At 37.7% G+C, this 12,130-nt stretch overlaps 1 protein-coding gene across 1 annotated transcript in view; it reads right to left on the reverse strand.

Annotated features, from left to right (window-relative positions):
• The window catches only part of LOC138262456 (transmembrane channel-like protein 2), a 469,363-nt gene that overhangs the window by 394,638 nt on the left and 62,595 nt on the right, over positions 1–12,130 (reverse strand). Inside the window, exons 4-5 of the mRNA XM_069212350.1 lie at positions 6,803–6,884; positions 1,058–1,164 (exon numbers count right to left, since the gene is read on the reverse strand). Of these exons, the coding sequence (XP_069068451.1) occupies positions 1,058–1,164; positions 6,803–6,884 (189 nt within the window). The remainder of the gene's footprint in view (positions 1–1,057; positions 1,165–6,802; positions 6,885–12,130) is intronic.

Raw genomic sequence — 12,130 nt, forward strand, 5'->3', positions numbered from 1 at the left:
TCTTTACCTTGGCAGATGTTCCTCTCGATCTAGTAGTGTTTTAAAATTGTGGGGTCAGCATTCCAATACCTATACTAATTTCTATCTTTGAGGTAGGCAAACTTCAAAGAAAAGTCTTTGTACTGCACAAGACCCTGCCTCTCCCCTTTCCTGGCCCCAGATGCACTCCAGGGGGTTGGAGACTATCTTGGGTAAGGACAGGCACAGCCCTAATCAAGTGCAAGTGTCAGCTCCTCCCTCCACTCTAGCCCAGGAAGACCTATCAGGATATGCAGGACATGCCTCCGCTCCCTTTTTTTTACTATCTAGAATGAATTCACAAACATCCCAACTGACAGTCTGACCCTGGTGTGAATTCATCAGCCCACGGAGGCACAAAATGGTTAAGCAAGAAAATGCCAACTTTCTAAAAGTGGCATTTTCAAACCGACAATCTAAAAAACAACTTTATCAAAAGAGGTATTTTTTAAATTGTGAGTTCAGCGACCCCAAACTCCAAATCTTCCTCTGCTCCCAATGCGAAACTGCACTTAAAAGATATTTAAAGGCAACCCCCATGTTAACCTATGGGAGAGATAGGCCTTGCAATATTGAATCCGAATTTGGCAGTATTTCACTATCAGAACATGTAAAGCACCCGTACATGCCCTACCTTTTAAATACCATGCACCCTGCCCAGGGGGTTTCCTAGGGCCTACCTAAGGGGTGACTGATATGTAGTCAAAGGGGAAGGTTTGGGTACGGCAAGTGGGTATATTTGCCTGGACAAATTGCAGAGCAAAATTTGGCACGACGACACTGCAGTAACAAGCTTGACACAGGTTTACAGGGCCACTCATGAGGGTGGCACAATTAGTGCTGCAGACCAACTAGTAGCAGTGGTAAAGTGCCCAGAGTGCCAAAATCAGCAAAACCGAAATCCAGCACACAATAAAAAATACAGGAAGCAGAGGCAAAAAAGACAGGGTAAACCATGCCAAGGATGCCACATCTAACAGTACTGTTCTCTGCAGGTACCACCAGAGAAAACATCTGAACTACTTCTTGAATATCTTACCTCAGGGATTACGACCAGCCCAAATATTAGACCAAACAGAACCAGGTTCACGCCATACATCCATCTGAGAAATATGAAATACGAGGCTACAGATGAACCAAAGTGACCTTAAAGAAAACAGCAACAAGAATATCAGTCCATATTTTTGCCAGACTTCGAGAACAATTGGTATTCGGTTACTCACTGATTCACTACATATCTTTGTGCTGTTTGCACTATTTACTCACCTCATTCTAACTGGTCTTCATTTGAGGTTCGCAATGTATCATTTTCCAATCTCTCACTCACGATATTTTAAATCTGTGTATTACTTATACCTGCCCCACATCTGCTGGGAAGATGCTTCAAGTGTTTAGCACCCCTTCTGCAAAATGCCAGTTTGAATGATGTTCCCAATCCACCAGTATCTTCTGAAGTACTTACTTGATAGTGTCAGTTACAACTATGTATATGTTTGGTTACCATGTTTGGATTTTCTCCAGTCTGTCTTCACTTTCCATAAATATGATCTGCAGAATAGCACAAAATACTGCATGAAGGCCCAATTTGGAGTTTTACAGACAGGATACTCCGTTTCAATGGCAAAGGAGTACCCTGTCTGCCAAACTTTTATCGACCTACTATATTTTGAGTCAGGAAGACTGCCCAATTTCCACCATCAGATTTGTCATAAACCTTCCTCTGACAGCCTGGCCATCTGACCATCTGCCCAATTTAGACTGGCTGTCACTTTAACAAGGCATTTTAAGTATTGTAAATGTATGTATATTTATTTATACATAAAGGTAAGTGTAGGATTAGTGGGTAAGTGGTGGTAGGAGGTGGCAAGGGTTATTTTAGGGTTTATGGGTGGGTAGAGTATTTTTAGGGAGTAGTGGCAATGTATTGTGTCATTTTGGGGTTTATGGATTAGAAGTCGTAAAGGTGTGGAAGAGTAATTGTAGGGGTTGAGTTTGATAGTGTTAAAGGGTGGTAAAGATAATTTTAGGGTTAAGTGATGGTGAATGCATTTTTATGGTTATGAGGTGGGTAGTGGTAGAGGGTGGCAAAGGTAATTTTAGGATTATGGTGGGGTAAGGGTAATTTTAGGGATGGGTAGTAGTATGGACTGGTAAAAGTAAATTTAGGGTTTGGGGATAGCGGATAGGTAGTGGTAAAGAGTGGCAAAGGTAATTTTAAGGTTTTGGAGTGGTAAGAGTAATTTTAGGGTTATGGGGTAAGTGCTAAAGCATGGTAAGGGCAAATTTACCATTTAGTGGTGGGTAGTGGTAAAGGGTGTTGGGGTAATTTAGGGTTTACGGTTGGTAAGGATATTTTCAGGGTTTAGAGGTAACGGGTTAGAGGTAAAGGTTTAGAGGTAAAAAGTGGGTAGGAGAATATTTAAAAAGGGGAGTTTAGGGTGTTTCCCCAGAAAAAGAATACAAATACAGTATATATATATATTTGTATTCTTTTTAAATTTTCTCCCACTTTTTATATATATATATATATATATATATATATATGTATATATATATATATATATATATATATATATATATATGGTAGACATTACAAGATAAGTAAAAGCCATATGTATATGGCTTTTACTTATCTTGTAATGCCTACCATGTGTGGTAAAAGGCATCTGTGTGGTAAAGGCTGAGTGAGGCACGCATTGTATTGACATACATCCAGAAATAAGATAAACATATTGTTGATGGGGACTTTGATGTTATAAAACTTTTTTGAAACACTGAGGATGGCTTATGTATTGAAGCAAATTAAGATTTTTTTATTTCTTGTGGGGAATTTCAGTTGTATGGAGTTAATAGGAGATATTTCAACAAGCGTTCTAGAGTTGAAGATCATTGTTTCCTCATGTGGGGCTTGTTTAACATCAAGTACTGAGCGTAGTAGTGCAGTTGTTTTCTCAAAAGTAGAATTCCTTCCACACTTTCTAATAGAATGTATGGAAGATATTTTCTGGTTTAACTTATTTGTACACTTTAGCATGATCGTATTGCATTGAGGTGTGTATTGGTTTGTTTTCTGCCCTTTACTCAACTAGGCCTCAAATAGGTCTCGACTTCATTTAGGCAGACCATGGCTCCTGACTTCATAATGTTGATCTTGTGTTTATATTTCTCACTTGACCCAGCACGCAGCAAAATGTACTCCATTTGTTTTGTAGTAATATGTGTTTCTCAAAAAGCTCTGGAGGAATCCATGTGTTACTCCTTTTGCCTGTTACGAGTCTTTCCATTGTTTATTATAACACATTTTTATGACGTCTCCCGTGACATGGGGACAGAAAAGATTTTAAAATGTTCATATAAGGGGATAATACTTAAATGGAGATTCAATAATGCTGAATTGTCATTCGTATCCAGAATTATACATTTGTTCATCTGATCCTGACATTGAACTTTTTATTGTTTTCTATGGTGATACTCACTATAAAAGACCCTCAATTTTAGGGGTTTGCCAGAGAACTCTTTTGATCTACTAGGGATGCTGCCTGATTATTTGTTGCTTTCCTTCACACACTGGACTTAGTTTATTTCTGTCTGTTCATTGCTGCACCTACATAAATGGATAAATGCCTTCATGGCAAATCATTTCTATGGCTCATGATTTATTTATTGAACTAAGTGACTCTTATTTTGGTGTTCTCTATTGCATTTTGATATTTTAATAAACCGTCATGGTTTTGCCTAAATTACTGTTCTTGAACTCCGTTTTTGAGTCAGTTTTCCATTCTTATATATTGACTATATTTTTGAAATGCTGTTTTGAACTTTATCCCTAGGGACTATTTGCCTCATCTACTAATGATGAACAATTCTGTTCCCTCCCCAGATTGGGCACTGCTATCATGCAGATTACCTAATGATAATGTGCCCACAAATGTATGGGAAACATATGCAGGACGCATAAGTTACCCAAGTGTGGACGTGCAAATCCTTCTTAAAGATAGTTTCCTAAACACAGAGTTCAACTTGATCACCAATGACAACAATTTAAGTACAAGAACAGCTTATTGCAGTGAACCTTTATTGATTCACACCCAACTCACTAACAGCACCAACACCCTTGAGTGCCTCATTAACCTAGCTTCTGCTTAAAGGTACACTTCACTCTGGCATCAGCTCTCACTTGTTTGCAAAGTCAAAGCATACTGTCTGAAATTCCATCTAGGCCCTGGTCCTGTTACACTTGGAGGGGGCTCTCAGGCATCATATACAGCCACCTCACATCACAGAAGAGTATTATGCATGCACCAGCAAGAATACAAGAATGACCAAAGGATTTAGAAAGTAAAACCGAATCACCACTATACATCAGGATCTGCATTAGCTTCCCCTGAGTGGTGTGTTAAAATAGGATTGAAAAATATTGCCTAGCATAAATATTGTGTCCCTAGCAGTATTTCAAAATAAATGTGTCATTGAGTGTAGAGTTTCCAATAGTAACTCCAATGAGGTGATAATCATGAAAACATCATTAAGAACAAGATATTTTTGTCTGAGGCCATTTCTTCCCCGATGACCTGGCACCATACCTTTCCCTTGCAAGCTGTAATTACCTTCATGATCTGCTATGTGATATTCAAGGCTGTTACCTCTTACACACTGCCTTACCAAGCAGTCAAGATTATGATCTGTGGTAGTAGGCACATCACATGCTCTCAGGACGTTGCTAGGCTTAAAAGCAAATAAAGTCAAGAATGCAACTATTAGCAGTCAGGCCTTCTGTTGCTATGTGCCAAGGACCTGGAACCAATACCAACAAAGAATTAATAAACACCTTTACTCTTCCATTTCAGAAATAAATGTGTGCGGAGTCAAGTGAGAAATATAAATACAAGATTATCATTATGAAGTCAGCAGCCACAGTTTGCAAAAATGAAGTCAAGACCTAATTGACAACTAGTTAAATAAAGGGCAGAAAATAAACTTATACACGTACCAGCAATTTTGTTTCGATTGCAATAACATCATGATAGATGGTACAAATAATTTAAACCAGAAAATGAGCTTTGGTCATGTTAGACTTAAGAGCACATTTTGACACTGTCTCCCAGAATACACTACTGGAACCGTTGTGAGAAGACGGTGTGGAGGAGCTGTCCCTTTGGTGGCTAGCCTCCTTCCGGCACATTCGTACGTTCCAGGTAGTCTACCAACCATTTTACTCTGAGACTGTGTCATTGCAGCAGGGGGTGTCATAAGGCTCAGCTTTGAGCCCTAATTTGTTTAACCTTTATCTGAATCCCCTTGCTGATGTCATTGAGCTCCATGGATTTAATATTGTTTCTTATGCTGATGACACACAGCTTGTTATCACTCTGTCATAGGATGGAGGAACTTCTGGCAATTGTTTTAAATCCTGTCTGTCTCACTGTGCAGATTGGATGTCCAAAAGCTGCCTCAAACTAAACCTAGGTCCTGCTCGTTGGGAAGCAGCCTTCAATCTTGTCTTCTGCTTGGTTGCCGGAGCTTCTAGGGCCTGAACCAGTACCACAGGAGAAAGTGAATCTTAGTGTCTGGTTCGTCGCCAAGCTGTCTTTTGAAACCCAGATTTCCTGTTTGGCAGGAAAATGCTTTCATATGCTTAAAACTTTAAGCAAATTCTTTGGAGTTCCTCGCTGGAGTTAAGGAAGTCTGTAATTAAAGCCTTAGTAATGTCAAGGCTAGCTTATTATAACGTTTTGTACCTTGTAAGTGCACAAGGTCGTCTGTCCAGTCTTCACCGAGTGCAAAATGTGGCAGCTTATCTGCTGCTTAATATCCCGAGGCAGGCTACCACGGGGTCTGCTCTGAATAAGTTACATTGGCTCCCTATTATTAAGAGAATACCTTTCAAGGTTTAAGGCTCTGTGTTTTTATCACAGAATCTTGAATCAGAAAGGTCCCCCATATCTTCACAAATTGGCAAAAAGATATATCCTGTACAGAGACCTGAGATCCTCCAATGCATCTTGTGTTGTAATTCCCAGATTTTCTGGAGTATGCATGGGGGGTTGCTCCTTTAGCTTCAATTTCTCCACGCTTTGGAACACTATGCCTTTAGATCTATAGTTGTAAACCTTTGAAACAGTCTTTCAGAAAAAACTCAAGACACGTTTTTTAACCAGTTGTAATGTCTTTGTCTCTGGCCCTGGGTGACGTGTATTCTTCTGTGTTGGCTATTAGAGCTGGGACACTCTGTTTGAGTAACCACGTGCTCTATACATTGATTTATTATTACTACTACTATTATTATTAGTATTAGTATTATTATTATTATTAATAATAATAATACTAATAATAATAATAATAATAATAATAATACTAATAATAATACTACTACTACTACTACTACTAATAATAATAATAATAAAATGCCTATCCACTTTAAGTAACCTTATGGAAAAGCTACCTCTTTTCAGTGCTTACCACAATAGAATCCTAATGATAAGAACCCTCTAATTTACATGCAAGTCTTAAGTTCCCTCATTTTGCATCATCCTCTATTGTACAGCAACCCATTGCTTTATAATTAATTTTGCACAAAGCCATACATATTTACAATGCATTTGATTAAATAAGATTTAATAAGCAATGCTTGAAAAAACGTAGATGTTATATAACCAAAACCTATTTAGGATGTGCATGTGCAAATTGATGTTTAAATGCAGTGTAACAAACAAAACATATTATATTGCAAGCTAAGCTCTGAAAATACGTAAGTATAATGTACAGTAGGTCAAATAGGACTTACTTTCAACTTCCTTTATTTTCATTTCCCAAGGTATACAGGCAGTTCTAAAATTGTCAAAGTCTCTTTTGAATTTGATCCATTTCTGTAAAGAAATGAAAATAGATCAGTGGCTGTGAAAAATGGGTTTGAATCATTGGACACATTTCTAGGAGTACAGGCATCTATAAAGAAACGATCTAGATCAGTGTTTCTTAAACTGTGAGCCAACAGCGAGCTTTAGTGGGTTCTGAATTCTGTGTTTATCGTTTACATTTGGTGTTTCAAAGACAGAGGTCAAATGACAAGCTATATGTCTTCTGACAAATTGTTTCTTATGGGATTTGTGTTTACTTTTCTTTCTCCAATTGCAAAGTGAACAGAGTTTTTAAGTGATTTGTGTGACCATCTTGCTGGAGTAAAACAAAGTAAGAAGTCGTTTTTTGCACATACAACAACATGTAGATGGTGCCTGTAACAACTGTATTCATTCAGCAGTTTGGAAAAGCGAAAATGAAGCACATTTTTGTGATTCTGAAGTGAGCTGGAAACAGTGATTTTAATTGGAGCAAAACAAATCAAGACACTTTACTTGGTGATGCACGAATTCTAAATATGGTACGGTATGGTAAATATTCACAGAAACACGTTTTACAGAATTTATCATTTGTGTGCTATATAGGTTTATCAATTAGACAGTATGTCTGTGCAAACTTAATGGCCACTTCAATAGACAAGCATAGGAAAAGCCTCTATGTGACATCAATTGGCTTCCTAAAAGATTATTAGCCATGTTGCACCACAGCCTGTGCTGCAGTGCAAAATGTTCTACTAATATTGACAAAGCCAATAGTATTTTTTGTAATAAATGTAATAGGTCCACAATTTTTCGTTGCTGAGAAAGAAGAACCCCTTTGTGGAGTTAACTTTTTAATGGCAGTGAAGAAGAGCATTGTCAGGTGTACTCAGAGGAGGTGCTGTTGTCCAGTAATTAATAATTGTGGGAATGAAATAATAAGACTCAATAAATTATTGTCCAGTTTGTGTTTTTTTTTTAAACAGTATATTTATTACAAAACACTATTAAATATTAATTATTAATTTAGAAATAAATACATGATGTATATAATAAATTTTGTTGCTGACAGGTAATGAACTCCAGACTCAATTACCCTCTTTTGTACCATATAGAATAGTATGATGTACATATTGTTTTGTGGAGATACCTAATCGTTCCTAAGTAGTATGAAAAATAGATTTTTGCGGCACTCCAAAAGGTTGCAGTAGAATAAATAAATGCAACAGCTAAATATAAATTAGCACGCAGACAAATGAAACTCACAACTGAATAGATCCCTTTTAAGAATCACCCTAAAATGTTAAATGTTTATTTTGTTACGGCCATTATTGGTTTATTCTTGTATCCATAAAATCAACACAGGGCCCCACGATGCACTGGCATGCGGTGCACATGAAGAATGTTAAAACATGCAGGAGCAAAATAAACTCGTTGAGATGACGGACAGTTAATAAGAGAATAAACACGTGTACAAAGACAGTGGCACAAAATGCATCAAAATCAACGTTCTCCAGATCATCCGAGGCATAGGATAATGTACAATAAAGGAAAGAAAAATACTGCTATGATTTAGGGTAAATCTTGCTTTTTAAGGGATTGCAATATGCACCTGATAGGAAAATGCTCACCTTCAAAAAGAAAAGTGTCAATTGAATATGTTACATTTTAAAATCACCTTATAGGCAAGCTTCAGACCGAGTGACTCCCAGCAACCTATTAAAACAGCTGGACCGAGGATGGTAGTTAGCACTTAGTGTTTAAGCTTGATCATATTGTTTGCACATCAAAGGCCAAATGCGGAAAAGCAAGCACTGTCCCTTCTTAAAATTGCGTTAAAGGATGGCTGGTTCTTTAGTGTGAAGAGATGTTCTCAGTACTGTAATGGCGGTTATTAAGGTCACGGTTTTTAAATAAAGTGCATTGCAGGAGTATTCGATGTGGCAAGAATTCACAATAAAGCTCTTCCACAGGAAATGTTCATTTACTATGACAAATAGCAGCAATTTAATACAGAGTGCGCTTCAAAGCGCTTTTGTTGCAGTGGGAAAGAGAATGCAAACGTATCCCACTTTATGCTAAAAAATATGCAAAGTAGTAGAGAAAATAGATTTTTTGCAGCACTCCTGGAAGTTGAGGTGCTGTAATGAAATGCAACTACTGAATGTAAGTGATCACTTTAATCAATAAAAGTGATAACTGAATGTGACCATTGCACGACTCACCCAAAAATGAAATAAATTATTTATTTGTTAGCTGAATCGAAGTTCAGTATCCATTGAATTGGAACTGTACCCCCCATTGCATTCACATGCTCTGCATTTTAAGAATGAATGCTAGTCAAATTAAAGAACTCCGTGGACAAGACACAGTTAATAACTAAATGAAAACATGCAAGGAGGCACTAGCACAAAGTGCATTTGAAATCGGAACAGGACTGGTAGTAAAGTGCGTACACAATCACAGAATGAAAAAGCGACTCGAAGTCTCCAACATGGTTCCTCATTTCCAAGGTCGTGATTTCTACCCGTAATGTCATATGCTCGCAATGTAAGTCTCCAAAGACAAAGAGCATAAGAAGTGCAAAAAAGCACAGCTAACAGAGAAGTGCGTTTGTAGACAGAAAGAAGCTTCTTGTTGTATTATAGAACCTCGGAAATACAACCCGTGCTTCAAAGCGCTAGTGTGGGAATTTAGACCGTCAGTGCTCCAGTGTTGATAGTTAATCCTATATAGTGCCAAATTCAGATGAGTATTAGAGCAAGAATAATAGATTATCTGTGGCACTCCGGGAGGTTGTGGTGGGACAAATAAACGCAACAGCTGAATATAAATTAACATGCAAAGAAATAAAACTCGAATTTGAAGAAATACATTGTAAGAATCAAAGTAAAATGTACAATAATAAGACAGTTATTGATTCGTTGGACTTTCGTATTGATTGAAACGAACAATGAAGTCACACGCACTGCATTTAAAAAATGAAAAAACGGACTGGTAACATTAACAAACTCCATAAAATAAGAAACTGTTAATTGCAAAATAAGCACGCGCACAAAGGCAGTGGCACAAGCTGCATTTGAAGTAAACAGACCTGAAGCAGTTTGCAAACAATCACAAATTCTTAAATGGACCCTGTAACTTGAACATGCTTTCCCACTTTCAAAGTAGAAACCACTATACCATAGCTTCCCAACAAAGGTCCTCATAAGGAAAAAACGATGATGCGAAAAAGCACAGCTACATAAAAACATGCAGTAACAAAACGTGCCTGTTTAGAAAGAACAAAATAGTTCCACAAACAAAAGCGGCGGATAAAGACTCCAAAAGAAAGAGGTATCTGGTTCATGCTCCAAACTGTACACAAATACACAACTGAAGATGAAGGGAGACAGGAAACCTACAGGAAGTCCCACACAATAACCACTGCATAACAAGTAAATGAGAGTGACAAGTAGGCCAACAAATGGCAAGCCTTTAGAGCTGCACGCCCCTTTTAATATTTTTGTTTTATTTACAAGAGATTGCACAAGCTGTCTGTGAATGACAGTATGCTCAGATATAATGCTTTAGTTACATTAAAAAATCGCCCTTCTACATGTCCATGAAAGTTAGGTGGGTCGCAGAAGTTTGTTGTTCTAAAATGTAGACAGTGGTTCTTAAAAGGTTTGGGAACCACTGATCTAGATCCAACAACCAGTATCAATTCAGACAGAATACTTTATAGATGACGTTCCTGCTGCAGGATACCCAGGGTGCAGAATAATTTTAAAATCACTGTTATATTGTTCTCAATTAAAACATGCATTGGCAACACCAATAGAAATCCCCTGTGACACTAGCGAGCAGACTTATTGGGTTTGAGAATGCTTGTTTTGCTTTGCCATCATTTTTGTAAAAAAACAATGCACGATGGCCATCTTGAAATGGTACTTCATAAAGCATAACTAAAAGCACACTAAAATGGTGTTTTCAGTGCTCACATGCACACATGAACATGGGCAGACTGGAATCTTGCAATGATTTTTTGTGAGGCATAAAAAAAGCTTTTTAAGATGAACCACGATCGGTCTGCATCCATGAACGACCATTTTATAACGCCCCAAAACAACCTGCTGCTGCATTAGTGGCAGGAGGGGAGCTGAGAGTTTAACACAAAGACGGGGAGAGCTGAATGTTAAATAAACAGAGTATTGGGAACAAAAAGGAGGTAGTAAGGAGAGAATAAAGCTGGAAAGTGAGACAAGAGACCCTCATGTACTGCAAAGCAAGTACCTAACATCAGCAATGGAAGAATATACATAATCCAATCAAAACATGTTAAGGGAGACATGCTCCCCTGTGTGGGACAAACACACAACTAAAATGAAAAGCCATTAAAGCAAGGTCAAGGACGTGAAATAGAAAAGAGTCATTGATTCATTAGCAAGTTGGTATACTGGATACTATAAGTCTGTGGCCAACTGGTAGCTAAGACTGTCTATATATGAGACCCAAAAACAACCTTGGCGACCTTTTGAGAGTTCCAAAACCAAGGCCACTTGCTTTAGGGAAGGCAGGCAGGTCTTAATCTGACCAGTGTGAGTGTGAGGGGGTTTATATGTGTGCTTGTATAGGGTGTATGTGTTTGCCTGAGTGCCAACAGGTAAATGCAATATCTGAAAGAAAAAGGGCGGGTAATTCCAGGTGTAGCATGTTATTTCCCATTGAAGGCCCAAATATGTAATTAGTCCAACAATAGGGTGGTAAAACGACCCAGTAATGGTATTCCTTAGTGCGGTATTACCAGTACATTTTTTCAGGATGACTCAAAATGACATACAGCGAAAAAAACCTCTTGTTCTATATACTGTACATAAAAAAGTTGCCCTGTTTTAAAAGAGTACGGTTTGACAAAAATCCTTTCCTTAGCCACTATTTCAGGAATGGTTTAATGTATTAATCTAACTCCAGTCCTAGTATATTTGGTCTCAGTTGTTTGATTGTGGGTTGTGGTGCATATTTATTTTTTCTAGAAGGATATTTATGTTCAGTAGATATTTTGCAGTAGATATTGTTTTGAGTTGCTATGTGTTTCTATGTCTGCTTTCTGTTAAAAACTGAAATACAGTGTTATAAGGTTATCAAGCTAGAAACTTTCCCCTGTATGTAATGAACAAAAAAAGCACATCGAAATATTTTTTCTTCTTTTGGATGCATCTGTCCTAGTATTCATAACTTTACTGAGAGGTGCGTCTGTTACCAGTCTGCACGTAAAAGAAAATTTTTAGACACAT

This window comes from Pleurodeles waltl, chromosome 10 (genome assembly GCF_031143425.1).
Source record: "Pleurodeles waltl isolate 20211129_DDA chromosome 10, aPleWal1.hap1.20221129, whole genome shotgun sequence".
NCBI classification, from domain to species: Eukaryota; Metazoa; Chordata; class Amphibia; order Caudata; family Salamandridae; genus Pleurodeles; species Pleurodeles waltl.